The 27,436-nt window shown below is 38.3% G+C and overlaps 1 protein-coding gene across 1 annotated transcript in view; it reads right to left on the bottom strand.

Annotated features, from left to right (window-relative positions):
• LOC126858563 (tyrosine-protein phosphatase Lar-like) overlaps window positions 1-27,436 on the bottom strand; it is a 273,630-nt gene that overhangs the window by 23,495 nt on the left and 222,699 nt on the right. Inside the window, 3 exon segments of the mRNA XM_050608989.1 lie at window positions 327-602; window positions 1,826-1,936; window positions 14,154-14,336. Coding sequence (XP_050464946.1) covers window positions 327-602; window positions 1,826-1,936; window positions 14,154-14,336 — 570 coding nt within the window.

Here is a 27,436-nt window from a genome sequence, read left to right as displayed (position 1 = left end):
TTTATTCTAATGTCCGAAGAACACAATAAATAATCTTGTAAAATTATCGCGGTATTTACGGAAAAAAATTGGTAATTTTTAAGCGTGGATTGCCGAAGAAATAAAAATCGGTGATGACCGGCCGGTCACACCGGTTTAACTCCTTAACAATAAGCAGATCGATTAATTATCCGATGAAAGCACAATAGCGTGGGATGTAACGCGCGATTGATCGGTTCGTAATTCGCATTATCCGCGATAATGGGTAACGTATTGGGGGAAGGATTTCAAAATATTCATAATTAAAGACGAGATACTCAATCTCATAATCAGAATTCGACACGAACATTGAACCTTCACCATCGTGGTCGTGTCAATTACGCCAAGATCACTGGAGGCTATGCACGTGTAATTGGCGGACTCCTTGATGTCGGTCAGTTGTAAGACGTTTTTGCCAACAGGCACGTTGTCTTCCGGCGTCAAATCGGTCGCGGGATCCTTTCTCCATTTCACACGAGGCATTGGTGCACCCACCGCGACGCAAGTGATATTTAACGATCCGCCCATCATTACGTCGTACGACACCATAGGACGAATTGAAAAGCTCGGTGTAACGCGACGTACTGGGAGAAAAATGCATTTGACAAATACAAATATTTTTTTCTTCTTGGCCATATAATTCGATTCAATTTTTTCAACATTACTTCAATTTCTCGAGTTTTTAAAGTTTCAGTTAATTTTTAACATTTCACTCGATATTAAAATTATACTAAAGTAATGTAAATTTAACATTAAATACGTATATGACATGCAGAGCCAAAAAAAAGATTTTATCATCTGTCTTTTTTCAAAATTTATTAATTCCTAAAAAGACCCCTAAATCCTTAATCATTTGTAACTCAAAATTTATATTTATCCGATATTTTTACTCATCTTTGTTAAGTAAATCGACTTTAAATTGAACCAAACTTTCTACATATAAAAAGTGCGAGAGAAACTTTTCTCTGTAATATATCATGTGTGTTGCGTGTGTGTTTATATGTATAGTATATTATATACACAATTTTTTGCAGTGATTTACGTTATAATTGAACTGAACATGCGACGTGTTTGTTTACGAGTGACATTAAATCGAAATGCAAACGCATGTAACGGTGTATCTAATTAGAGAATAATTACATACGATTTTACGATAGAATTGCGATTACTGCGATCAACAAAAAATTCGCGAAGCACAGCAAAATGCTGATTATTGAAAGCCGTTACGCAGATTTTACAAATCGCAGCCACGGTAATTAAACCGAAATGTCGAGATATTCGCGGCGAAAACACAAGAAATGAGAAGTCTCGGCGCATAACACGCGCGACGTGAATCTCGCGAGCCCTTTGTGCTGTCCGTTTAGTTTAATTACGTCCTAATTACGTTACATTAATTTTAATTACGAACAGGAAAACGTCTACGTTTATGACATTGGCAACGAGCTTGCGCTGTGTTCGTTATTTGGTCGACAGAAACGTTGTTATTTTCGCGGTCTCAAATTCTTTTCTGGCTTTCATCAGAATATTCCGCTCTTTTTCATATGTTATAAAAGCCGCTCTTGACAATCTATAATTTGCGATAAAATTTGCAAGATAAAATCCTATTTTTCAATTTTATATATACATAGAATTCTTTCTAGAATTATGTCATAAATTATAGATCGTCTAAGGGCTTATAAAGACTTTATAGACGTACAATCCTTCTTATAAAAGTACAATGAAAGCGTACTAATAAATTAGAAAATATATATACACTTTAATTAACTAATCTATTATCTTCGCGTGTGCATATTTTTAAATGACATACCTTTAACGTACAATGTGGTTGATTTTGAGTACTCTGTACCTACGGAATTATTAGCGACACATTCGTATTTGCCTTGATCGTTTACCACGGACTCAGTGATCTGTAAAGCACCTGAAACATAAATGTAAAAAATATATTTGAAAATCGAAAAATTCTCTCATCCAATACTATCAATTATAATAGCAGTTCCGCGTAATTAATATACTCGTATAACATAAGACTTGCATATATTTTTTCTTGTTATATCTGGATATTTTATTCATTGCCAGATATTAAGTTTCATTATAATTTTATCATAATCTTCGAAGCTATATATTATCCTTAATAATAATTAATATGATACGGTCAGATTTAATTCGACAGGGCAGGGTTATTATTACATCATTAGAAACAATGTGAGAAAGTAATGGGAAGTTGCGGCAGTTCTTTAACGAACTGCGCAATCTTCATCTTCTGCAATTATTCAAGTATGGAAATACGCATGCGGTGAGCTCGTGACGGAGCCGCGCGTTTGAGTGGACGTCTGCATTCTCTGCCGCTCGTCGCGCCTTTTACTTCATTTTTTCCACCGCTAATAGAGTTCCTACTATGTTCTTCGCGGAGACGTTGGGCCCGGACAGGGGATAGGGGAAAGAACGGCCGCGCCGTGTCACCCTTTTCTCACCCTCTTTTGCTTTTTCCACCCTCACTCGTACATTTCGTTTTCCGGCTGCGGGGTTCGTGCGCGACTTTCTACGATGCATCAACTCCCTTAGAGCGTGATATCGCGATGATGAACTGGCCGTTGCGAGGCGTGTGATTATCTTCGTCGGTTCGGTATAATTCAAGCCTCCCCCCACCTTCCCCTCCACCTCCGGATCTCCATCCACGCCCTACCTATTCGTAAAGTAAATACTGGCGAACAGTAGTGGAATCGCGAATAGAAGCGGTGGTTGATGTAAGATGTGGGAACGCTGTGCTAGGATCGATCCATTCGTTTTGCAACCTTTCTGATGTTTTATCGACGGTTATAATTAGGGAATGATGGCGAGCGAGATAAGCGACGTCGAAGGCAAATAACGCGGAAGGAATAACGTGATGTTTTTTACAAAATATCTATGAAAACACTGCGGAGTACATTACGTCTTTGACAGATAGATTGTGCGTAGGACGCATTCATACGAAAACTCGACAACACGAATGAGGGGATTTTCTCGAAGCTCCGAATATTTTTTCCCCCGCAAGACAAATATATTGTTTCCCTCGCGAGCGAACGAACGAACGAAACACGCGCGCGCGCGCGCGCGCGATCAGCTGATAAAGGGTTTCTCCATTTGGATGTTATGGCCTGGGGTAAAACGGAGGTCACAATTATCGGTGTGACCTGGCCTGTTAATTTCGCAAAGCGACGAATTTTCGCCGGCTCCCGATTTCAGAATTCGTTATCCGCTCGAACAGGATTCACGTGCCATACGTGGCGGTTTTCAGTGGCCTCATTGCGATCGTGACACTCCGATCCGATGGAGGAAAAAGACGATGAAGATGGCGATAATTGGAATTTTTGAAATCTCGCTCTTATTATATGTAGAGAATTGATTCAATGACTTAATTAATATACAACTATTTTTTCAACGACTGACTCGTCTCGCTCGATGATTAATTTTGTCAATTTTTCTCTCTTTGTTTTTTAATTAAATTTTTAATTTTTCTAATTTATATGAAATATTTGATAAAATTTAAAGAATAGCCTCTAAAATCGTATGTTGCACGAGATTAGATTTAAATCTTATAACATCAAATTAAATGTATAAATGTAATAAGAAAAGATTGGGCGTTAGACTTTAAAATTTTTCGAGCTAATCCTGGAAAGAAAGGAACTCGCTTAGGGTCGAGTTCGGTAAAATAGATGAAAAGAAGCAGAAGAGAGAGAGTAAGGGTCGACGGTAGAAAACACTCCATCACGAGTGAGAAGCGAAGCGAACTGATATCGCGTACGATTGGAATACGTAATCGTGCCTCATCTACAATTTCCCGTAAGTCGACCAGGAAGGAACGGGCCTGATCGTATTATTATCCCGATGGAGTCACGTACGCATTGTTAGCATACCACCGCGAAAACATTATAGCTGGAAAAATATGATCGTAATGTGCTCGTTAAAGACTCGTTCGTCCGTCACATTATTAAATAATAAGTAAAAATGTATTAAGGTGTTCGAGGTAGAGTTGTCATTTTGATTAGCTGTCATTTAAATTAAAAAATATATATGTAATTAAGATTTAAAAAAATATATATATAATTAAAATTTGCGATGTTGCGGTATTAATTGATACAGATATCTTCTTCCATTAACTTTCTCCTTAACCTGCATTAAATGTTTAACAAAAACAGACGTCTTCTGTTGAATATTCTAAAGTTTTTGCCCGTTGAAATTTAGTTCTTAATAAAAAATGATTACATTCTGTTAATGTCTGATTAGACTTTGGTATGCATATTTTATGGTTGAAGCTTGAATTATCTTAAAATGACAACTTTAAAAAAATTTGATAAGGCATTAATAATTTAATATCCGTTCTTGTTTCAGCTATTATTACTGTTTCTGATAATTCATGTCACTGACATTACTAGAGAGAATTATAACAGAAAATTCTCCGACACTGTATTTCATTATTAAATCATTAAAATTAATTTCTCTTTCTCTCTTCACCTTATAGATTTTATTTTTAGGATCATTTTGATCCCATTGTCTAGTCGGGGTCATAATTTTTCCCTTTATCATGTACGCGATGCAAGATAAAGAACAATAAAAATTTAACAGGAGAATGCGCGAATTATCATTGATTTAACGATAATATTCCCACGTAATAGTCGCTTAAAATATTCATAAGGATTGCAAAAAAGGATGGTTGCGATGAATAATTAGATCTTGAACGCATGAAACACGATGCAAGACGACGATAATCGCGAGTCGTGGATAGTTTATAAATTTTAAATAATCGACGCACGCAAGCACACTATAAGCACGATCGACACACATAATGCAACAGAGACATAATCGTTAAGAGTCGCTGACATAATATCCTGTGTTCGACTCTTTTCATAATCCCAGTTTATTGTATCGATCGAAAAATCGAACTCAGGAATATTTTAAATGAGTAAAAAAATAGTGCGATATCTCTTTAACTCTCTCTTCCCTTCTATAAAATTTTTTCACGTGAAAAATGATTACTCTCCGGAAATATATATTTACGCATATATTAGACTTTTTTGCGCTTTTGAAAGTGGGATAATTTAAGACTTAAAACCGTGGTAAATATATCGCTTCAATTTGTAATCATATCTTATCCAAATACGTTTTTTTTTTTATCTTTAAAATTTGCCTTGCATCGCGTTTTTAAAAATAACAGCTCATATATCTCGTTATAAAATGGAAGTATCGTATATTTTCAGAAATTTCTCGCGCTGCTCTTTTGAAGATCGATACAATGCGTAAATATCTAAATTTGGCTCTTTTGCTTTATGATTCACAAGAGACACAAGAGACGACATTCCCATCGGATGGCGAGCGCTGTTTTTAATATCATACATTCCATATAAAATTACGAAAACTGCTTCTATTTCCATGTTTTATTTGGACGTCCGGTATAATGTCTTGTTTTTGTTAAATAGTTGTTGCTCGTACATTTTGTTTTTATTTCGACGAGCACGATATGCAACGCGAGATATACGTTGAATAAAAATAATAGGTGAATACCACGGTCCTCTCGCACCGGATCGATCAATATTACCAGTACATGACAATTAACGACGTTTACGAACTTTGTACTACGTAACAACGAATTTTTGCCCAGGAAAAATGGGCTACAAATTCATCGAGGGATCTGCCATTGATGGTTAAAAGGTGAAGATATAAACAAATGTGCTATAAATTGCGCATTAAATTGTTTAACAAAAACAACGCATTTAAAACTTTTAACTTTTTAATTGAAATCAGACACGCTATGTATAAAGCATGTGTGTTTCAAACCGTTTGAGAGAGAGAGAGAGAGATATTTTTAATTTATAATATATTACAACACATATTTTATATTTAATTCGCTTTTGAATAATTATATTTCAAGAAAAAAATTATGCGATATTACAAGAAACTGAAATTATTTTGATATCTGCAACATGTAGAAATATATTGTATATGTATATAAAAACACTATGCACACATATATTATAATTGAATTGCAAAGACAAATAGTGTGCAATGAGTAGAAATTGTTTTCTAATTTTGATTCGATCCAGATGAAATTTTGCGATCGACAAATGCACCGATCGGGTGAATGAGAAGCATCGAATCTCCCTCTATGGTTTGGAAAATCGTGTTTGTGCCTCCTGTTAGTAGGTGCAGCATTTTTCTCAGGCCTTTCCATAAGATCTGGGACATTGCATACATATATATATATATATATATAGACAATAACACGCGAGTGTATGCGGAGAAGAAAGAACGCGCACGGCCGTGCTCTGTTATTTGTATGTATTTGTCGACCAATATTGAAATATTTTCCTTTATATTTAATATTGCGAGAGAGCAAACGCGACACGCGCGGATACAAATACGCGAGGTGCGTCGTTTCACTCTCGCCTCATCCTTCCGGGGAGGATATCGTGCGTCGCGGGATGGAATCGAAGGCTGGAAGCGCGGGATGAATTCGCCGAGCGCACGGCTCGGCGAATACAGGATTCCATCAGGATAGAATACAAATAGGAAATATGTTTACACTGAAAACATTCCCAAGTGTGCGGCCTGTGTATATCCCTCGATGCGTTCATCGCGCACATTGGTGTTGGCGCGGCGAACGCGTTGTCGCGACACTTTTTTAATTCCGACGTGTGATATCGAGCGTGAAGTTTCGCTTCAATTACGCTGCGAGTTGGACACTTGCGTTATTGCGACTTGTAGTTTTCGATCATTAGAGATAATTCAGAAACTTAGCGCGAGTATTTTTTGCGATTTTTCTTTTCGCTCGAGTACGAGTGAAAACTCGTCACAAAAAGACCGCGAGTTACATTTTGAAAAATTTACTCTCTAGTAAAAGAAATCGTAATTGTATTAGTTATGAGCATAGAAAATATAATTATAAAATGAATTTTTATAATTATTATTATAAATTGAATTTTATAATTATTATTATAAATGAATTTTTATTTTCATAATAATTATATAAATTCATAAAATTACTATGAAAATAAAAGAAACATTTAAAAATGAAAAAAAAAAAAAATTAGAACATCTTTTGTGCTTTTCCTAAATAAGATTGTACGCTCTGCATATGCTTTCTGAAAAAAGAAAAAACAAAAAAAAGATTCTCTTATTTACTCGAGCTCGGTTTAATAAATTTCATTAAATGGTAACTATGTTGTCGTACGACATTGATGCTAGTTGGCTGGGACGTCGATTGCATGAAGAGATAGTTTCCAGCGACACAGGTAGATTGTAAACGCGGCATGTATTCGATCCCATATCAAAGGCACAGATGGGAAATTAGCGTTGAAAGCGACGCGTTGTGCTAATATAAGGACAATCGATGGCATTATGCGGGCACGAGTAGATCGTAGCGAGAATCGCTTTGGACGATTGTCAAGAGAGGTGGAGGCGATATATATATATATATATATATATATATATATATATATATATATACATACGTACATACATCGGAGGCCTTGCGGAATAACAGCGATGAAATGAGTTTGCGCGAGTTATTTAGGAGCTCGCGCCGAGTTCTGCCTATTCGGATTAATTAAAGTGGAAAGGCGGCGGTGCTCGCTCGCGCGAGCCTCCTATCGCATGCAATTGCTATTTCTTGGTGCCGTGCCAAGTTTGTTCGAATGTTATTATTCCCGCGATCAAAACCCCGTCGAATATGGTCGTCGCTGTACGACGAGAATCCGTACCCGGGTCTTTTGACAAAGCATCGTTTAAAATAACGAACTCCCTCTCTCTCTCTTTTTTCTTTGTCTCTTGTGTTTCGTACGTCTTTCGGAAAACAACAAAGAGGATCCGGTTCTCCCTATATTGGGTAACGCGCCGCTCTTTTCCCTCCATCCTATTCGCCCAACCATCGCATTCTTCCCACCACGAGAGAAGAGTAACTCACTCAAGCTCCCTTCGCGTAGCGGGCGTCATAAGTCAACCCCCTGGGTAAAGGGTGGTCTAATGGCCCCGGAGGAGCTTTCCCGGGAGCCAGGACGGCGGTGGAAAAGATGCCGGTGGGAAAAGAGGGAGGAGAAGAAGCGCCCGTCTCGCTATGGGCGAGCACGAAGGAGAAAAGGGATGAATGGCGGGGTTAAAAGACCGGGGCCGAGGAGAGGAAATTTCAGCAGTGTTGAGTCGAGTTGTTCGTTCCATCCCGGAGCTTGTTTCGAGCCTTCGCAGCTGCGTAAAATCTTGCGAATGTCAACGCGAAATATGTCTCGCGTATTTCTGCGAGAATCACGTCGAGCCATTTGTGATATGCGAATCTCAATGACAAGTCGCGCGAGGAAAATCCGATTCGACAACAAGCTGATCATTGGCGCGACACGTCAAACTGCGTTGTAACGCTATTAATCAGTGTTACGATATTAAAGGTAATGAACTGCAACACGGAGAAGTTTGCGAGCGATTGTAGTTCGAGATGAGCGTCACACTCGCAATGATCCGAGCTCGTAGTATAATTTACATTATAATATATATATACTTATTAATACTTATTATTATTTATTCTCATCATTTTAAGTATTATTATAAGTATCCTAAGAAAACAAAAGAATCCAAAATTTTGGTCAAAATTTAATCTTCTTTTTCTATTTTAATATTTTATATTTTTTTTTTATTTTAAAAACAATCCAGCAGCCACATTCGTCGCGACGCAGTGTCTTTAATTAGAGCATACTAGTTAATCATACTACTGTATTACGTCGCTCATTCCGTAGTTCAGCGTTCGCCCCGAGAAGCTTTAAAAGGGGAGGAATTTTACGAGTGTTGACGAAGCGCTAAGAGACGTCTCCGCTTTTACCTCGTCGCGCAGCCATCGTCTTGTTCGCGGCTTTACGAGCAAAGGACTGCAAAATATAATTTAACGATTCGCCGTGTTAAGTTTTGCCCGTGTCGTTGCGCTCCTGCGACGCAATGTTGCGCGAAAGACGGAGAGAGAGAGAGAGAGAGAGAGAGATTTCTTCGAAGCCACCGAGACGCTGTCACTGAGTGAGGCTTAAATGAAACGTTAAATTACTTTAACTTATATACATACGTATCTAATTAAATTTTGCCCTTATGCAGTCGCGAGTTCTTCGAGAGAATGAGAGCAACTTATCAGCACGAGACGTTTGAGATTAGCGGATATCTTAGCGTCGATATTATCTATATAAATCTTCTATTTTCTTGGGAAATTTTTGATTTTTCATCAAGACCGGTAACAGGTCGACATTGATTTTTCTTTAACCACGTTACGTTTTTCCACATAAAATTAAAAAGTTTAAAAAGAAAAAAATGTAAAGTTTATTTGGCAATTGTAGTTTTTATGACTTTCTAAAAGGCCCAAATTTAACATAAGCAGGGATTAATTATTCAGAAAAAGGAAAATTGATTTTTATCACTACATATAATTTATCATTGCGCTCTGGGGTTGCATTCATATAGTTCCATCTGTTAATGGTAGAGGTGTTAACACGCGAAGTGCGAACATCTCGCGGAATTTAATCGTGCGCGGTGAAAATGCGAGAGAATAGTTTCGTAGTCTCAAGCGCTATTCTATAACAAGCAAGGACGCTTTGATATCGTTAATGTACATCGCGGATGTAGCTATTCCCGTAAATTAACGCAAACAATGGTATATGCCGGCGAGTATCTGGAGCGTGCGCGCGCGTACCAGCAAGACCCAACCAGAGCGCGCAGTTGAGTTAAAATTTTAACACTGGCTTAATTCTCGCCGACAACGCGGGGCGCTTGGCAAATTTAATCTGCGAGATTTGAATAATACGTATGCACGCGCGCAATTTTCGTATAATTCTATATTTAATTGTTGCGAGAAAACGAATGAACATAGCGAGAAAAACGCCTATCATCTCCCCTCCCCTCCCCATCCCTTATCTCTACAAAACGCTTGTCATCTTCTATAATTCTTTCTTGATGAACATATGTCTTTCTTCTAACAAACATTCGTGCAAGAACAAACTGCTCAAAATTAATGAATATGTCGAGATGTGTATAAAAAAAAAAAAATTCTGACATTCTAATTCGCTGTGTATATAAAGCTGTGCAACCTTATTATTGATACTATTAGCTTATTTGACTATTGTGATTATAGATTTAAATTTTTGATGCTAATTAGTAAATATATAAATGACAGGTATGACGAACAAAATAAATATCTAGATGTAATAAAAATTTAGATTTTTTTCTTTAAAATAATATACAAAAATTCTACGATGGAGAATATAAAATCTCTGACAATTCGGAAATAAAAATAAAATTTAGATTAAATTGAATTAAATTTTTCAATAAAAATATTCTCATATACACGTATACGCTTTATAAGTGTTCAGGTGTACAAAATATTCAATGTGTGAAAAGTAATTTTTTGTAATATTTTTTTTTAATAATAAAATTTTGAAAATTGATTGCCGATACATCGAGAAGTTTGCATTTTATTTCGGGAAAACATGATGTATCGAGTGCGTAGATGGATAGCGTGTGTTATTTTTAGCGTCATCCTGCGTTATTTGGTGACGTCCACTTCTTGTTTCGAAATAAAATATCGCAGAACGATGAAAAACGCTGTCAAGAATGCATCATCAGTCCCTCCCCCCTCCCCCCGCCTCTTACCCCTCCCCCTCTCCCCGAAAATGTACCGGGCAATCTATCGCACGCGGGCGTCCCGCAATGCGTTAATGCTATCGGAGCGGATAGATACGACGGACATACACGTGCGCGCGTGATTTTCGAGCGAGTTCTCGCGCTTAACGAGTTCGAAGACAGGCGAGATTTACGAGAAAAATGCTTGTCAGCGCAGGACGGAATTTATGAAAACTCTCCGTTTTTCGCTCCGGCCGGCTCACCCCCCCCGTCCCTTCGGTCTCCTACGCCGCCCCCAGTCGGCACCCTCTCTCGCCGCGTCTTTTCTTTCCGGCGTGCTTTCTTCCTCTCCTTATTTCTCCGTCCATCCATTTTCCTCGCGCGAAACTTGGTGCGCCGCTATATGCAGAAAGTACATGGACTCGTGATGTACTTTTTGCGATACATTAAGCCGTATATTTTATGGGACGTGCGTATAACGGCGGCAACGGCGGGAAGCATGCTCTGTGAGTATCGACTAAGGGGAGAAGGGGAAAGGGGGACGCGTGTGGGGCACGAAGGGGCGTTGCGAAGACACGCGAATAATGTTCGGGGCGCGAGCGAGTGACTGATGTGACTTCGGGGGGTTACCCCCTCATGTAGCCTGAGGTTATCAACCCCTCTCCGTTAAATTACGCTTAACTCGATCTTATGGTCGACAATGGCATCGTTATTTTCACTCGATAAAAAGATGCACGATGACAAAGAGCGCAGCTACGCATTGATAAATTTCATTTACGGATGCTGGGGGGATCGCCATCCTGGAAACTAACATGCGGGACAAAATTCGCAGTAATCTTTTTAAATAATTTGTTTGTTATTTATACTATATACTAAAATGTGACAATTGATATGCAATTGATATATTTAATTGAATTAAAAAATTTATATATTCTCTTTTTTTCAATTTTCTCTATATTTTCTCTTTAAATGTTTTTAATAATTTTTTCGAATATAACTAGCGAATATAACTATTTCGAATATAAATAGATATTAATTGCAAATAAATATCGAAAACTGGGATAGTACATAAATTTACTATCACTACTGTATTATCATTATTACGGACAGTAGATGTGTTCGAATAGTAACTGCGGTAATAGGCAAACCTTCGGGAGGAGGGTGAAGAGGGATAGCAAAAACACTAAAAGTACACGCCATTATTCCTCCCATCTAATTACAATAATAATAGCCGCGTAACGGCCCGCCCCTCTCGTTGCCGAACGAATTTACATAAACGCTCGACATACTTCATTATCGCGGCTATCGATCGTGAAAACGACCATTGGTCGGGGAGTCGGATGGACTCTCATTCGAGAAGGACCCTCATTCCCGATCAACCTGATTATCTCTACTTTCCAAATGGACGAAATGTTTTCACGAATGTATGCGGATTAACAGCACGCGTATCGCGCGGATCGAGTTTTTTTTTTTTTTCGTCCAATATCCGTCTCGCCCATCGAACGAATTTTCCACCCTTCGTGACGTTTTCTTTACGGCAATTTCTGACAAGATTGCCACACCGCGCACACATGTCCGTATCGATGCCTCGTTCCTACACGGCCCCGATGCATACGGATGCGCCGAATAGAGTATGCAAACGTATCCATAATACATAACGCGCACACGCACACGACAAGGCACGTGCAAGAGCCTGTGTGTATGTATATGTGTGTACGCGTTGCATACACACAGCGGCGGGGCTTTCGCTGCATCTAATGTACACTTTTCACGTCGCGGCAAACTGCGGCGAGCACCGTAAAGATAGTCCGGGGAAGTGCACCGCCGCCGGTATTACGTGACGTGCCGCTCGATAATGATACCGCCGCCGTGCGATAAAAACAAAGTGAGCGTTATACATACATGCATTCGTACGTACGTGTGTACGGGCGCGAAGGCGCAGCCCGTGTAAGCGGCGAAGGTAATGATAATGGGATGCATCGCGCTTTAACGAAACTCCTCCGCGTATAACGCGCTCGTTGAAAATTATTCGTTCGCCCTCCCTTATCGCGCCATCGACTTCCTCGGGGAGTATTATTAATATATTTCGCAACGCGAGTTTCCGCTCGGCAACGATGCGCCTTATAGTTTCGTCGAGAATATTTTCCCTCCTCTTAATTAGACTTGGACATTAAGAAAAACATGCGGAAGGAAGGAAGAGATTGCGTTATAGAAAAGTTTTTTTCAGAACTACGCGATTTTTTTTTTTTTTATACATGTTGAATTTATCGTAATCGTACACGAGATATCTTATAGAGTTAAGCTAGACTTAATGGCAGGAGGTAATTATTGTGGAGGGGAAAATTATGTAATATTCGTCTTTAAATTACATTTACGTATGCAAATTATGTATTTCGAAAGTAATATGTTCACATTTGAAAAACATCGATAGTCGCATTTATCTGTAATCAGACACGAACTGTTACTACTGTTTCTGGATTAACGAATAATTGAGATGAATTTGTAACCAAGATTTCTTATCAAGAGGCTAATGGACATTCGTAGTAGATTGTCATCAGGTTATGCTTATAAAAAGATCTTTAACATTTTTTTGTTTAAACTCGTGAGATCGTAGATTAATGTACATGTGAGGATCTTTAGAGTAGCGCGTGCACATGTGTCAAACGCGGCAGTAGTGACAGCAACATGCGGTCAGACACGCAATGTATTTCTGACCGCCGTGTTTTTTTTTTTTTTTAATTCTAAATAACGAAGAAATGCAACATCAATAATATTTAAATAAACTTTTTCATTCTGCATGCTTAAAATGAGATTGTCATCCAAGTTACGAATTTATCTTTAGCAAAAAGCGCATTTCGGTGAGTCTTATAAGGAATCATTGAGCGAATCGCTATTTAAGTCGGATCGAAAATAACGCGAGGACACTTAACGGCGGTTATGATCGGGCATAAAGTGTGCTTCGGTGAGAGTACGAGGGAAAGAGGCGTGGGGGGGGGGGGGGAGGAGAGGAAGGGGCCAGGTGCGCTCTCGGCAAACGAGATGGATGTGCTGGATGTTCGCGTATCGCGTGACCACTCGATCAACGCCGCCGCGAGTTGACAGTGACTTACGCACCCGGGCACTCAACGAGATATGACATGCGCGAGAGCGGTCGCGCGCCGTCGACGGGGCGCCCCATTGTTACCTACCTGCGTACCCGCCAAACACTCTTAATCTTTCTATCTTTCATAGCCTTTGTCATCGTTCGATCGCTCACTGTACCCACCATATTTCTCTCCCTTCGCCCTCTTGCGCGTGTCTTTCCTCCTCTCTTATCGACCTACTTCCCGTCTCGCGAATAAAGTGTGACGCTCGTCGCTCGCTGCGATAACAACGTCGCGTTTATTTCATCGCATCGTATCTTTTACATTAAAGCTGCATAAACTAGTTGGAGCTTTCGAGCACACGATCTCTCAAAAGAGAAACGAACGATAGTATAATGCTCTGGTCGTATTTTTGATTGACAGGTGCTCGTTACTTACCGGAATCCAGGACCGTGTATCGTGGATTTGACGTGTCGATAGGTAGCATATCTCGCACCCAGGAGATGATGGGCGTCGGGGATCCGACTGCCGTGCAAAGAAGAACCGCGTTGTGGCCAATCTCGACTACCTTCGTCGTCGGCGCTTGAGTTATCATTGGAAAACCCATCGGTAGATTCTCCGCTGTAATCACAAAGGAAAGGAGGTATCTTTAGTTATTAGGTGTTTTAATGATGTTTAAAAGTCCACAGAGGAATAACCGATGCATTATGCAGCATAGAAGAGGCGCTGATAATATTATATAGGTAGAAAGAGAAGGAGCTGTATTATTTAGCTGTATCTTTTAAGCAAATTCTCGGAGAGAAGCGAATGTATAATGGTCGTAATAAGACAACGAACCATAATTTTCAGCTTATAATAGATTCAGTATTCCGAGTAAGAAAATGATCTGGTTACTTATCCCCTTAATACATACGATATATAGAACATTTTTATTGGATATATTACTGTCATATTATTTTTATAAGCCGTTTCCCAAAACTGCGTTAATTCTTTCATTAAAAACGAGATATGATATTTGTTTGAAATATTTCGCAATAAAACAGATTTATCTGAATTTTTATATATATGCGCCTTCGCGTTTGCGCACGAGTAATCAATCAAAAGAGATATTATTTTTTACCACTACATTTATCTTTTATCTACAAAAGACGCATGTGCTTCTTAGACATGGAAATAATCAAATATCATGATTTATATAGTAGAACAAGTTATATACGATTAGTTAAAAGGTCGCATTTTGCTCGAAAATATTTCGCTTGGAAAAAATGTCGAAATTGAACTTGACGTGTACACGTCTTTTACATTGATACGAAACAAACTTTGTGGCTCGTCAATTATACATCGGACGTGCCGTAGGATAGTACCAGGATAGCTCTCGGTGGATCGTAGACATTGGGCATTCAGTGACCGATCTCGCGGGATCGAAAGTTAGGAAAAGCTGGAGCTGAACGAACCGCCCCCGTTTCCCCATTTCCCATCCCGGGAAAACAGATCTTTCGTCTCGGAAGGTAGCCCGCTGATATGGATAGATGCGCGGGAACGCTGATGTGATCAGCGGAATGAAATCGCTGAAAATTCAATATACCGCCGAGGTCTTTTGAAAGGATTTGCCAAAAGGGTCAAACGAATCGCGCGATATTTTCACTTCATATTTTTGCGGTTTTCAATATTGTATAATTGAAAATGTTTTTAATTTTATTTTCAATATCACTAATTCATTATTTTTGTGCACATTTCCATTTTCTATTTCCGTAACTCGAGCATTTTAATCTAATTATATTATATATGCAATGATAAATTCGTTCTCTCAAGAACGATAGCAAAACATATCGAGTTAATTAAAATAAACAATCTGTCAAAATCTCCGAAATATATATAAGAAAAATATTTTATTTTGACAAATAATATTCTTAATATAAAATGTGATATATATTTAATAACATGGACCATCTTAACAGTGGATCAAAGTACGAGCGCATCTAATCGATATCCAATTAAAAGATTTATTTGATAGAGGCTGAAAGCGCGTCAAAGGAAGTGGTGCGCGAGTCGTGCGTAAAGTTGGGATGAGCAAGAAGATTAATTCGACCTGTTTCGAGGTACACGTGATTCGACCCACATCGCTCCCGTTCTTCATGTAATTACGACGGCGCTACATTAATCCTTGGGGTGAACTCGTAGTTAAATCTAAGTTGGGGACGCGGCATACGAAGTTCCAAACAACTCCCGCGATTGTCCTGCTTCCGTTTCGACGGCACTCATACGACAAAGATGAAGACAATCTTCTCGAGTTGATTTAATAGCAACCTCCCGACGCCCGGTTCTTTATTCCAAATAGTCGCGTGTGCGATGATTCATGGAGTTTATTTTGTGTAAAATTAAATATTCGATGAAGAAGACATACAGCGCATTGCGGAGTTATATTCTAGCGTGCAAAATTTATTTACAATTTTAAAAGCTTTGATTTTTTTCAATCATTTATACACATCTTTATTATTCTGCTTGAAAAATGTATAGCTTTTCAAAAATGCCGGATATTACTTTGAATTATATATTCCCGTTAATAAATTTGAATTTATTGTTCAATATATAAATTTTGTAGGAAGAGCGTTTTTATTTTGCAACGAGATAACATTCGAATCACAATTTATGAAGAGGGTGCTTTTGTAATTTTTACAAGTTTTCGCTGTCTGAGGTTAAAGTTACCGGAAAGCGAACTTGAGACTTATTACAAGGCCCACAAACTAGGTGAAAGTTTGCAGTAAGGGCGCGATCAAACTGCAATTACCACCAACGCCTCGGGGCGGCTCTTAGAAAGTCCATCTTTCACAGTCTCGTCAATTACAAGAGCAATCGGAACTCGCGGGCGAAGTTAGTGGTCGGTAGTACTTTCGCGTATTCTACTCCTCTTCATTCACAAATACATTTTAAACCAATGAACTTGTTGGATCTTGATGGGTTAGTCAAGCTTACTAAAGATATATTCAAAGGTTGGCACATATTTATATCCACATTTGCATTTTCTTCTCTTTTCTCTATAACTTTGATATATCTTCTTTAATCGCCAATATTATTCGGATGAATCGCAGATAAAGGAAAAATTATTGGATTTCTCTTATCCGCTTCACCATTCCATTCGTTCCTTTAATTCTCTTTACCAAGGATTTTCGTCCGATAATTATTCGATAAAAGCAGCGCGATCGGTTTCTCGCTCTTTTACAGTGAATGATATTCTTGATTTTCGAATGTATTTATGATACTGATATAATATATTAAGTTAATTTTCCCGATTTCTATATTTATTTGCAAACTATATTTATTTAGAAATATAGTTTCCAAATATCTATATATAGAAATATTAAAAATAAGTATAGTGCAATATGATCTAATTTAATTCGACAATTTTAATTATATTAAAAAATTAATGTCAGTGACAATCTCTCATAAATTATAATCTATCTTCATAAACAGAGAAAAAAATTTACTTATATATTTACCATCCCCTTTGAGACTTTTAACTGTGTCGTTTTTCTGACATAGATCATAATACGTTTGAAAAAATATTCGTAATAATAGAGGACACGCGAATTAATCGAGAAATCACCGAGTTCTCACATACATGCGCGGAAATAAAACCATCGCAAATTAGGTCGAGAAAATTAGCTATTTGCTACCACAGTTTCTGTCTCTCACACAGCTCTACATTAAGAAATTCTAAAAGCTTTTGTATAAATCGTGTCTCTCTCTCTCTCTCTCTCTCTCTCTCACTTTTTCGCGACGGGGTCTGTCAAACTTATCACGGGATTCGCGTGCTATTATCGCCAGAAAGGCCGAATAGAAACGGCGACCCGATACACGACACAACCCCCGGCACTTTCTCGAGAGATTTTCCTTCCCCTCCCTCTCATTGTCTTCTTCCGCGGCGTCGCTTCTTTGTCCTCGTTATCGTCCGAGTTATCCGGCGCGCGGCTGCGCCAATTATATCGGCGGCCGAGAGAACGCTTCGCGGTCGACAATAGAAATCGCCTGCAGACTTTCCGCATGCCCTCCCCTCCCCCTCTCCCCGCTCTCCCCCGCAACCATTTCCACCTCCTGCATTTCTCTCGCTATATCCTCTTTCCGCGCGCTTTTCCACCGGCGACGACAAACAATACAAAGCGCCCGACGTCGACAGCGCCGCGACGACAACAAAGTCGTTGGCAAAGCTATTGTCCGCCTGGCGAACCGGCCACCGCGCCTTCCTCGTGTCCGAGGTCGCGCGACGACTATTGTACGACCGAAGAACGATGGCGAGGACAACGAAGATGACGAAGATGCCGTTTTCTTCTTGGAAGAAGACATCGTGATTTTATAGGAATTTGTCTTCCTTTCCTACTAACGCTCGTTCCGTCTACGACATTTCTTTCATTTCAAGTTTCTCTCCTTTATTTGCGATTTCTCAGCCTCTCCATCCACTTGACTATGTATGCAAATGCATGCGCGTAAAAGCGCGAATATGATGTGGACCACGTGCATGTGGACGGAGTTACCGTCAGAGATGATCGCCTTCCTTTTTACTATTTTTTTTCTTTTACGATGTTCTGCATTCCTGTTTCTTTCTTTCTCTCTCGTTTTTTCCCCTCTTTTCGCCAATGTATTCAACGTATTTCACTCGAGGCACATCGAGTTTTTTTTTTTTTTTTATCGTTACATTTGGATTTATATCTACCGCAATGCGATCGTAAGACCTCGGCATTTCTTGCGAGAAAGAATCTTTCTTTCTAGAGATTTTCACCTCGACAAGACATAATACAAAATTATAAACCCTACTATCTTAACTTGATAAATTTCACAGAAAGACGACGAAAATATATTGAGCACTCTATATATGTTCGTTTCAGATTCATCATAGATGCTTCTCTTATATATTGAACTGCAAAATAATTGAGATTAATATCTTGTAGCGAGTCTTGATGATTATTTCTAACTGACATTATAATAATTATATTTGTTAAATTATATTTTATTTTATATATAACGATTATATTTTTTAAATTATATTTTCCTGATATATATCTATGTGTGCATATATTTGTTATTTAATTGCTTTCATATTTTTATATTTGATTATATTATTTGACAAAATCTAATAATGATAACAATAATTTAAAGTAATTTCATTAACACGATGTAGGATTGCATCAAGTTGTCACACAAACAATAATCTTCGATAATTAAAATATTTACAAACATGCCGAGAATATAAAATATTAATTATTAATCGCGTCGTCCCAATATCCTTAACATTAATTACTTTATGCTCTCACCCTTCGTCTTTCGCACATTCCTATGATCCAGTAAATCGGCATTCGTGCGAGACACAATAGAGTCAACGGGGACTGATCGGTTTCAAACGGCACGCCGTTTTACTCCCGTCCCTTTAGATTCACCGCGCCATTCGAACAAGATCCTTTTATCGTTATTTTCGGCTTTACGTCTCTCCTGCGACGCCATCGTAAGATTTTCAGAATACCAAAGAAGGAAGGAGAGATGCTACACTTTTCCTTTTCCCAGGATTTGTCCGTATAGGGATGGCCGGTGCGGTGGGAAAGGTTCTGACCGATCTCTTGGCACCCTCGTTTTACGAGGAGACGCTTACGTACTGAAACGATAAAGAAATTGTTTTTCCGAGAGAGGATCGAGGTGTGAAAGGCCTCGGCGGCGGCACCGTTTTAGCGGAAGTGAATGATGCAACAAGCGCTTCTTCAGGATTTTGTTGACTTTTCTCGCGCCGACAATCCCGCAAAATTTACGCGCTACCGAGCCGCAATTGCATTTGCCATCGGCGGTAAATATTTGCCCTACCTCAGCCGGCGGCGAAAACGAATATAATAGGAATAAATCGTAATTCTAACAGTGCTGTTTCGTATATTTGATTGAGCAACAGGTGATCAATTCGTGCGGCCTCGAAATGTTCCCTTTCACGTTATCATTTAGTTCATACATAATTGATAACCGAGATTAAAGTAAACGAGAATCGATCTGTATTCGTGGAAAAAAAGAAAGCGAGACGTTGGAGAAATGAATTTGCCGGAATCGCTACAGGATAACCAGATGTACGATAGTCTAAAATCGACGATTTCTCACGGAGGATCTAGAGAATCCACGAATCTTGGGGAGGTCCGCGAAAGTGACACGCACTCGAATCTCTGAAATATCGACGGCTTACGCCGGGGATCGCGACCCGAGAACGAGGGTGCGTGCCGAATCATTGTACGTCGCGCATAAATTCCTGTCGCGTCTAAACGCGCGATACAAAAGTAAGAAAGCGCGCGAGCGTATGCCAAGAAGAAGTAAGCCTCGGCGACTTTCCTCCGGAATTCCTCCGGAAATCAAGCCACTGGACGCATAAATAACGCAGAGGAAATAATAAATTTCTGTTTTCCATCATTTTCCGACGCGTGATAGCGTATCGTAATTCCGATGTAATAGAAAAACGTGACTGACAGCAAATAATCAGCATATTTCGAAGGAAAAAGCAGCTTGAATACGTGCTCGAGAAAATCGATAGGAGAATCGTTCCCCCCGTCTCCTTGCCGACGGTTGAATCAAATCGAGTCTCCGACTTTCGTAATCGGAGTCGCAAGTACTCGTCGCAAGGTATCTCGCGAACGGAGAGATGCACGTGCAGCATCTGGAGACGTCATCTCCAAGAACGTGCAACTCAGACTTTGCGATGGACGGAGGCCGTTACGTCGCGATCTTCGAGTAACGTTCCAGTAGATTCGGAATGATCGAGCTCGATTGCTCTCGAGGCAATTTACCTCAAATAATTTGCAAAAGCGAAGAAAATAATCTAGACAATTTTCCTTTCCGTATTTAATATTTTTTTGTAAAGAGACATTTTATAAGAGATGAAGGTGACGCGCATTTTATCTGTACTTGTAATATATTTAGATATATTGTCATGTAGTAACTAGAGAGACATATACTTTTTTGAAGTTTGCCCGTTCTTGGAATTGCTTGTTGTATACGGATTTCTTATCTCGATGTTTGCGAAATGACGTTTTGGCGAAGATTTCTCTCTTGAAAGCGAGACAAGAAACTGCAAGAGTGCAATCGGACTCCGACAGTTTCGGTATTCAGCTGCGAAATATTCCGCCAATTCACTCGCAACTTTCGCCGCGGTCGACTTTCTTCTCCTCGCGATCTTTGTATGTTGACTGGTTGTAAAGTTTCCATCCCCCCGAGGAGATACGGCAGAGTAACCTGGCGCACTTCGATATGTCTCGAGACACTTGAGAAGTTGCCGGATGAAAGAGTGACAGAATGATGGGGTTCAATGGGGCTGTATGGGTATAGGAAGGGAACTTGTCACGAAGATTTGCGTGCAAGATGTCGGTGGAATTTTCATCCGCCATTCGCTGGCTTTCTCGAGTGATTCAATTTTTGCAGGGTATAGATATGGAAATGATCTCGTTGCGGTCTATAAGAAATATTTTTCGCGCATCAAAAATAATCGCAAGTTAATATTATAGCATTTATGTTAAATATAAAAAGGGCTCTTCTAATAGTGTAACATTTTCTTACAACATGAGAACAATGTTTCTACAAAATTTTACTTTCATATTGTCCATTTTTTTGACGTCAAAATAATAAGTATTGTGAAAATATTAATATTTTTAATATTGAAAACAACACTGAATAAGTAATGCAACGATAAGTTCAATGTGTGCGGTTGACATTATATGTATATTGGATGAACTGAAACTTTGAAATACAATTTACAAATTACGTAATCAATCCTGGAATTGTCTTTTATCGAAAAATGCATCGTCGATTATATTAATAGTTTTCACATTATGCATAATTTAAAGAAATTGATTTTATGAACGAGCGTACGAAAAAATAGATATAAAAATCTATAAATAGAGTATAATACAAATAGGTAATAAATTAATAGATAATAAACAAATAGGTAATAAATTATTCTATTCTTTATTTAGAAAGATTTCAATATATTTTTAATCCAATGGTTAGAGTTAAAAAGATATATATTGTTGTCGGAAGCTTGCGACCGATGCGGAATTTTCTCAACATTTTTGCGAAAATATTGACTATCTGTCTTCAAATTTTTAAAAACATTCATAGATAAAAAATCCTTCGCTAAAAAAAAAAGAAAGAGATTTAAATATTTCTCAAATCTTTTCATAAGTATAAGTAATAGAAAAATAATATATTAATGAGTTTTTTATAGAAATGATCGCATATAGATATTCGTAGAGTAACACGCAGTTTATTTCTGTAATTATTGAACATTTAACGCACGTGCAATTCGCCAAGTCATCAAATGCTATTAACTTTCACGATTTCGTAATTGCGTCCACATTTCTCGATGTCTCGTAACGCTAAATTATGTTGGCGCCAGGTCGTAGCGCGAATAACAGATGACTCAGCGGATTTTCCATCGCACCGCGACGAATGCAGTCGGTACGTATGCATTCGTAATGATTGCATTTAAAATAAAATTCATATCCGGACGTGGAGGGAAAAGGAATTAATCGCTGTCGGTTCCAAGTGAGAGGGGCCGACCAATAAGGGACGTGCCAATAAACTACGTAGGATAAAATCCGCCGTAAAAGTCTTATGCAAACGCGCCTTCATAATTCAAGCATATACGGCGATGCAGGTGTACTATCTGTATATGAAGGTTGGTTTATATATATGGTGTTCCAGAAATCATACTTTATGTTTTTTTTATAAATTAAGTTTTCTTTAGCAGTTTGACCGACTTGCAATTTTCTTCGTAATATTTGCTAATTTTCGATAATAAATATTTTGGCAAGTGTCAAATTAAATTCTTTTTCAAATAAATTCTAAATAATTTATTAAAAACAAAATATACTCATTTGTCAAAATTCTTTATCTTTACATCGTTTGTAATGCAATTTAGGGATATACTGAAATTTTTAGGAAAAAATTGATTTTAAACTAACGAAAGAAATCATTTAATAAAAGGAACTTGCTGCGGTGAACTTTCGGGACGCCTTGTACATGCCCTCATATATCGGCTTCACGTCATTTCAAGAGAAATCGATCTATGCGAAATTGGCCTGAGTCGCAGAAAAAGAGCCCCTCGAGTTCGGGGCGTCGGTGCAAATCGCTCCAAAACGAAGCGAAGAAAGCGTCGTGAAATCGGCGAATTAAATTTGGAAATAGTGGACGATGTGATTAAAATAACAAAAATTTTCGAATATATTTTTACTTGATGTCGGAGCATGAAAATTTTCTCTTATAGCAAAAATTGTTTTTCATTAATATAATCTCAAAATTCTTATACAAAGACATCACGAAGAGATTTTACAAGTAATGATACATTTTCAATTTCGTTAGTATCAGCAATTATCCGCTGTAGAAATTCACTCTCGGATTATCTCCCTGGAGATAGTTCCTATTCATTTTAAAGCGTCTTTGTTTGACTTTGTAAAGAAAGAGCGAGAGTCGGAGAAGCACGTAGTAAACTCGGGGATTAAGAACTAGAAACACCTTTCAGTGGAAACGTTACGTAAGACGTGTCAAATATACAAACGTACGTCGCGATTTAACGAAATTTCGCGAGTGATGTCTGATCTCTTTTTCGGCGCGATTTATTTTTTCTCCAGCACGATTAGAGGAAATGCAAGTTGCCTCACGTGCGCGCGCGGAGTGTAATCGTTTCGCCAACAAGTACGTCGAGCATCACGCTAGTTAACTTCATTAAACGAATAACCCAACCGGCGCCGGCTACATTACCGGAATATAAAAGCTTGTCTCCTGAAGTTGCACTAATGTCCCGATGCTGGCGGCAGGTGGTGTAAAAGGATACAGAGGGTGAACGGGGAAGACGGGCGGGGTAGGTTCGTAATATCCGTGCCACCCTCTCAACGAGTCGGCCTGCCTGCCTTAACAGGACCTAGCATCGAGTAGGTTGGTTTCCAGCGGCGGCTCTTAAGGGATTAAGCTTTAAAGCCAAACTCACCTTGAACGGCGGAGTGAGAGGAATGTGAAGAGGCACCGAAGAAAGTCGTCCTAAATCGTCGTTTGATCTCGTGATTAATACCGTCGGCTTTGCAACTTGCCGAGATGGATGAAGCGAAATCTGAGAATATCGAGAGATGACTCGAAGAGAGATGACTGGAAAAATGAACGTGACGCAGAACGAGATCGCTTCATCGAGCAGACAGGAAGACGAAAATCAGTCCGAAAATATGAATTTTTTATGATTATTGCGTCGTTTCCCGCGAGAGCAAACTCTTAGATTTTAGACGGATTTAGAAATAGATTTTAAGGAAGAAATATCGTAACTTCTTTGCAATTGCAAAGAATATTAAATTTTTTTCTAATAACACGCTTTTCATTTCAGTGCAAAGATAACATCAAATGCTCATATTTATCTGACGGAAAATAAGGAATGGTATTCTAGGATTAAATATACAATACTTCCGTGTAACGTTTGTTGGTCGATTAATTAAGAGATTTACCGTCAACATTTTGTAGAATTATAATCATAGATGCTACGATCTTCTGATGGAATTATGAGATCCAAATGAGGGTCACAAGAGAGGATTATGAGGGATGCAAGTCCTTTTCAAAGGAATAATTACTGTTTACGCCATCTTGGATTACAGCGATTATGTTTCGCGACATGAAATGGACTCTTAGGGATAAGCCCGCGTCACAAGTGTTCCCCTTCTTTTTTCAGGGTAAGCTTAATGAGCAGCCAACGTATATCCCAAATATTTCACTTTAATCCCACTCAACTCTCCCAGGGTGAATACGCCCTTCACCCTTCAGTATTTTAAACAATAAATTGCATGAAATGCTACATTTACTTCCACATTTAATATTCGTATCTAATACCATTAACGGAGTAGAAGAGTCTTCGTTACTTAAATAAATGGCATTCAAGTTTTTCGACGATTTTACTGAATGAACTAAAAAATACTAAAAAAAAAGATTCTTCAACATTTTCTATCTGCAATTATTTGGTTCATTTAATTTTTCTATTTATTTAAAAATATCTTTATGCGTTCTTGATAATAGAGTAGAATATATTCTTTTAAGTGAATTTTTATTTCACTTTGGCATATTCCTGTTTTTTTTTGTTCAGTTATAAAATATAAATATTTAAGCTTATTTAAAAAGAAAATATAAATAATTTCTTTATTAAATTATAAATTAAAGTATTTTAAAGAAGTAATTTTTACTTGTTAGTATTAAACAATTTTTTACTTGTCTGGAAGTTTATTATAGTTTAATAATTTTATTCTATAATATAATTATAGTTTGTAAAATGCAAGTCTGGCATTCTGACTACATAAATAATTCGCAAAAAATAAAAATAGAAAGTCTCTCATTTAATTGGGGACAGCTATTATTACGGCTTATTTAAAATTGCTGCATCGAATTCGCGTATTAAATCGTTTGTCATAACTATTGGAAAGGCAGCAAAGCCTGTCACAATAATACGGTTTCGATGTAAAAGTAGCAAATGGTGGCGAATCGACGTTATCGATGGTAAAATAAATGGAGCGGCAGCGTTGCTGCATTGGTAGTTAAAGTGCAAAACCTCGTACGCCGATATATTCCATAATTTCACGGAAAAAGTGAGGTGCGGAAACTTTCCTTGTATGATTTCCCAACGGCCGGCTTCTAAATAGGTATCGAAAACGGCGGATGCGTTTATTTTTTAATACCTGCGGGATTTTTCTTATTCAACCTACACAGCGGGATAATCGCGAGAAAAATTGCAAGTATGATGTCTTTTGAGAAGCGATAAACAAGAAGACTGACTGTTCCCGTAAATAAAATGGCATTTACTCCAATTATATTTTCAATTGCTTCGATAACAAATTGTTGAATACAAAGTAATGACTTTTAAATTTCTCCTTTTCTCTCTCTCTTCCTTTCTCTTTTCCGATTCATAATAATAATAAATTGCTAAATGCAGAGCAATGACTTTTAAATCTCTCTCTATTCTGATTTACGCTGCAATAATTGATGGTTTCATAAATCATACTGTCAATATTTCAAAATAGATAAGCATTTTTCAGAATCAACTCAGAATAAATTATAACAATTTTTAATTCGCATAAAAAGCAATAAAATATCCTAAAAAAATATTCCAAAAAATATCTATAATATCGACATTTTATAAATTATGCTGATAACTAAAAAGTATACAAATATTTATTTCATGAAAGTAAATTTGAACGCACAAACAATTTCAATAGAGAGAGAGAGAGAGAGATAGAATGAGAGAGAAGGGGGAAAGGGAACATGCTTACAGGCCGATAATTTCATCATGGGTCGACTTCACTGAGCTACGACGGTAATTAGGGAACGCAACATGGGGCTGGTCCGTGTATATACGTGAGGGTGGTGTATTCAGGTCGAGATGCGCGGACCGCTGAATGCACCGCCAACAGACGACAGCCGGCAGATCGAAGATGCATCGCCGACACAACGTCAGAGAGTCATCCGATGCGCAGCTCCGTTGTAATGCGCTTACCGTATCAAAACGGCAGGCAATTAGCCAGCTAATTGCAAGGAGGAAACGTTCCGCTGTCTCTAGTGCCTCCCCCCCGCTCCCACCCACTCCCCCTTCCCTGCCTGCCTCGCGCAGTTCAATAGGCTTTTGTGTTGTTTATACGTGGCAAACTTTGTTGTCGGCCGTTTGATCATCAAGCCGAGAAGGTGCGCCAAACCTTGCTTCTCGCATTATTACCCAATTTTCATTGTCGACAATGGCACTTTCGTATTATTACGTAGTTGTAATTTAATGAGCGAGTCGTGTACCGTATTTAGAATTAATATTACAATGCAATTTTTTTATTAAAAAACAAGCAACGGTGTAGGATGGTATTGCAAGAATTGCGACAGATTTTTACTTTAAAGCTAATTTTTCTCAAAGAAAATGTCGAGCTTATAATTATGTATTATTACGTTCGATGTGTGTTAAATCTCTAGATGTTAAATCTTGAATTAAAATTCTAGAAAGATAATATTTATTTGATTATAATAAAAAAAAAAAAACAATGTAATTTATTTGACTGTGTATAAGAGAAAAAGAAGCTTATAATTTATAAATATCGTTTTATTTTTAATCGTTTGCAACTAATAAAATTCGGAAATTAAACGAATCAAAATGATTCAAAACGACAGAGTATTTTGATAAGCTAATGATAAATTTAGAAACTCGTTCTAAATAGATTCGTGCTTCGTATGCACATTATCGTCGACTCGATAAGCCCACCCATCAATGAGAATAAAGGATCTAGATGAAAATTTCTGAACATCAAACATACATTAATCCATTAGCGAATTAATTCGTAACGGCGCGTTATAGAAAACGCTCGGGATCGTTAGTCAATGCCGCGAATTTGTAAGTTAGCGTGATAAACGTACATGAGCACCTATACATACAAAAAACATATATACACACACACACAGCCGTACGGTAGGCATGCCGTGTGTGTGTGTGTGTGTGCGTGAACGCGGTGCGCGTGAGTGGAGTTTTGGCGGACACGGTTAAAGCAGACTCGGCTAATGGACGTCCGGTATTTCGCGGTGAATTAAACTTCGAACAGGCCGAAAGGTCGACGTGGCATGAATGTGGAGAGTCGAATTTTCGCCGGCTATGTACCGATTACTTAAATCTATGGGAACGGGGACGTGTGTCGCTCACAGACCGCGTTATGGCC

Source organism: Cataglyphis hispanica, chromosome 26 (assembly GCF_021464435.1).
Source record: "Cataglyphis hispanica isolate Lineage 1 chromosome 26, ULB_Chis1_1.0, whole genome shotgun sequence".
NCBI classification, from domain to species: domain Eukaryota; kingdom Metazoa; phylum Arthropoda; class Insecta; order Hymenoptera; family Formicidae; genus Cataglyphis; species Cataglyphis hispanica.
The sequence above is the reverse complement of the archived record's forward strand: the minus strand, read 5'-3'. Positions and strand labels throughout refer to the sequence as shown.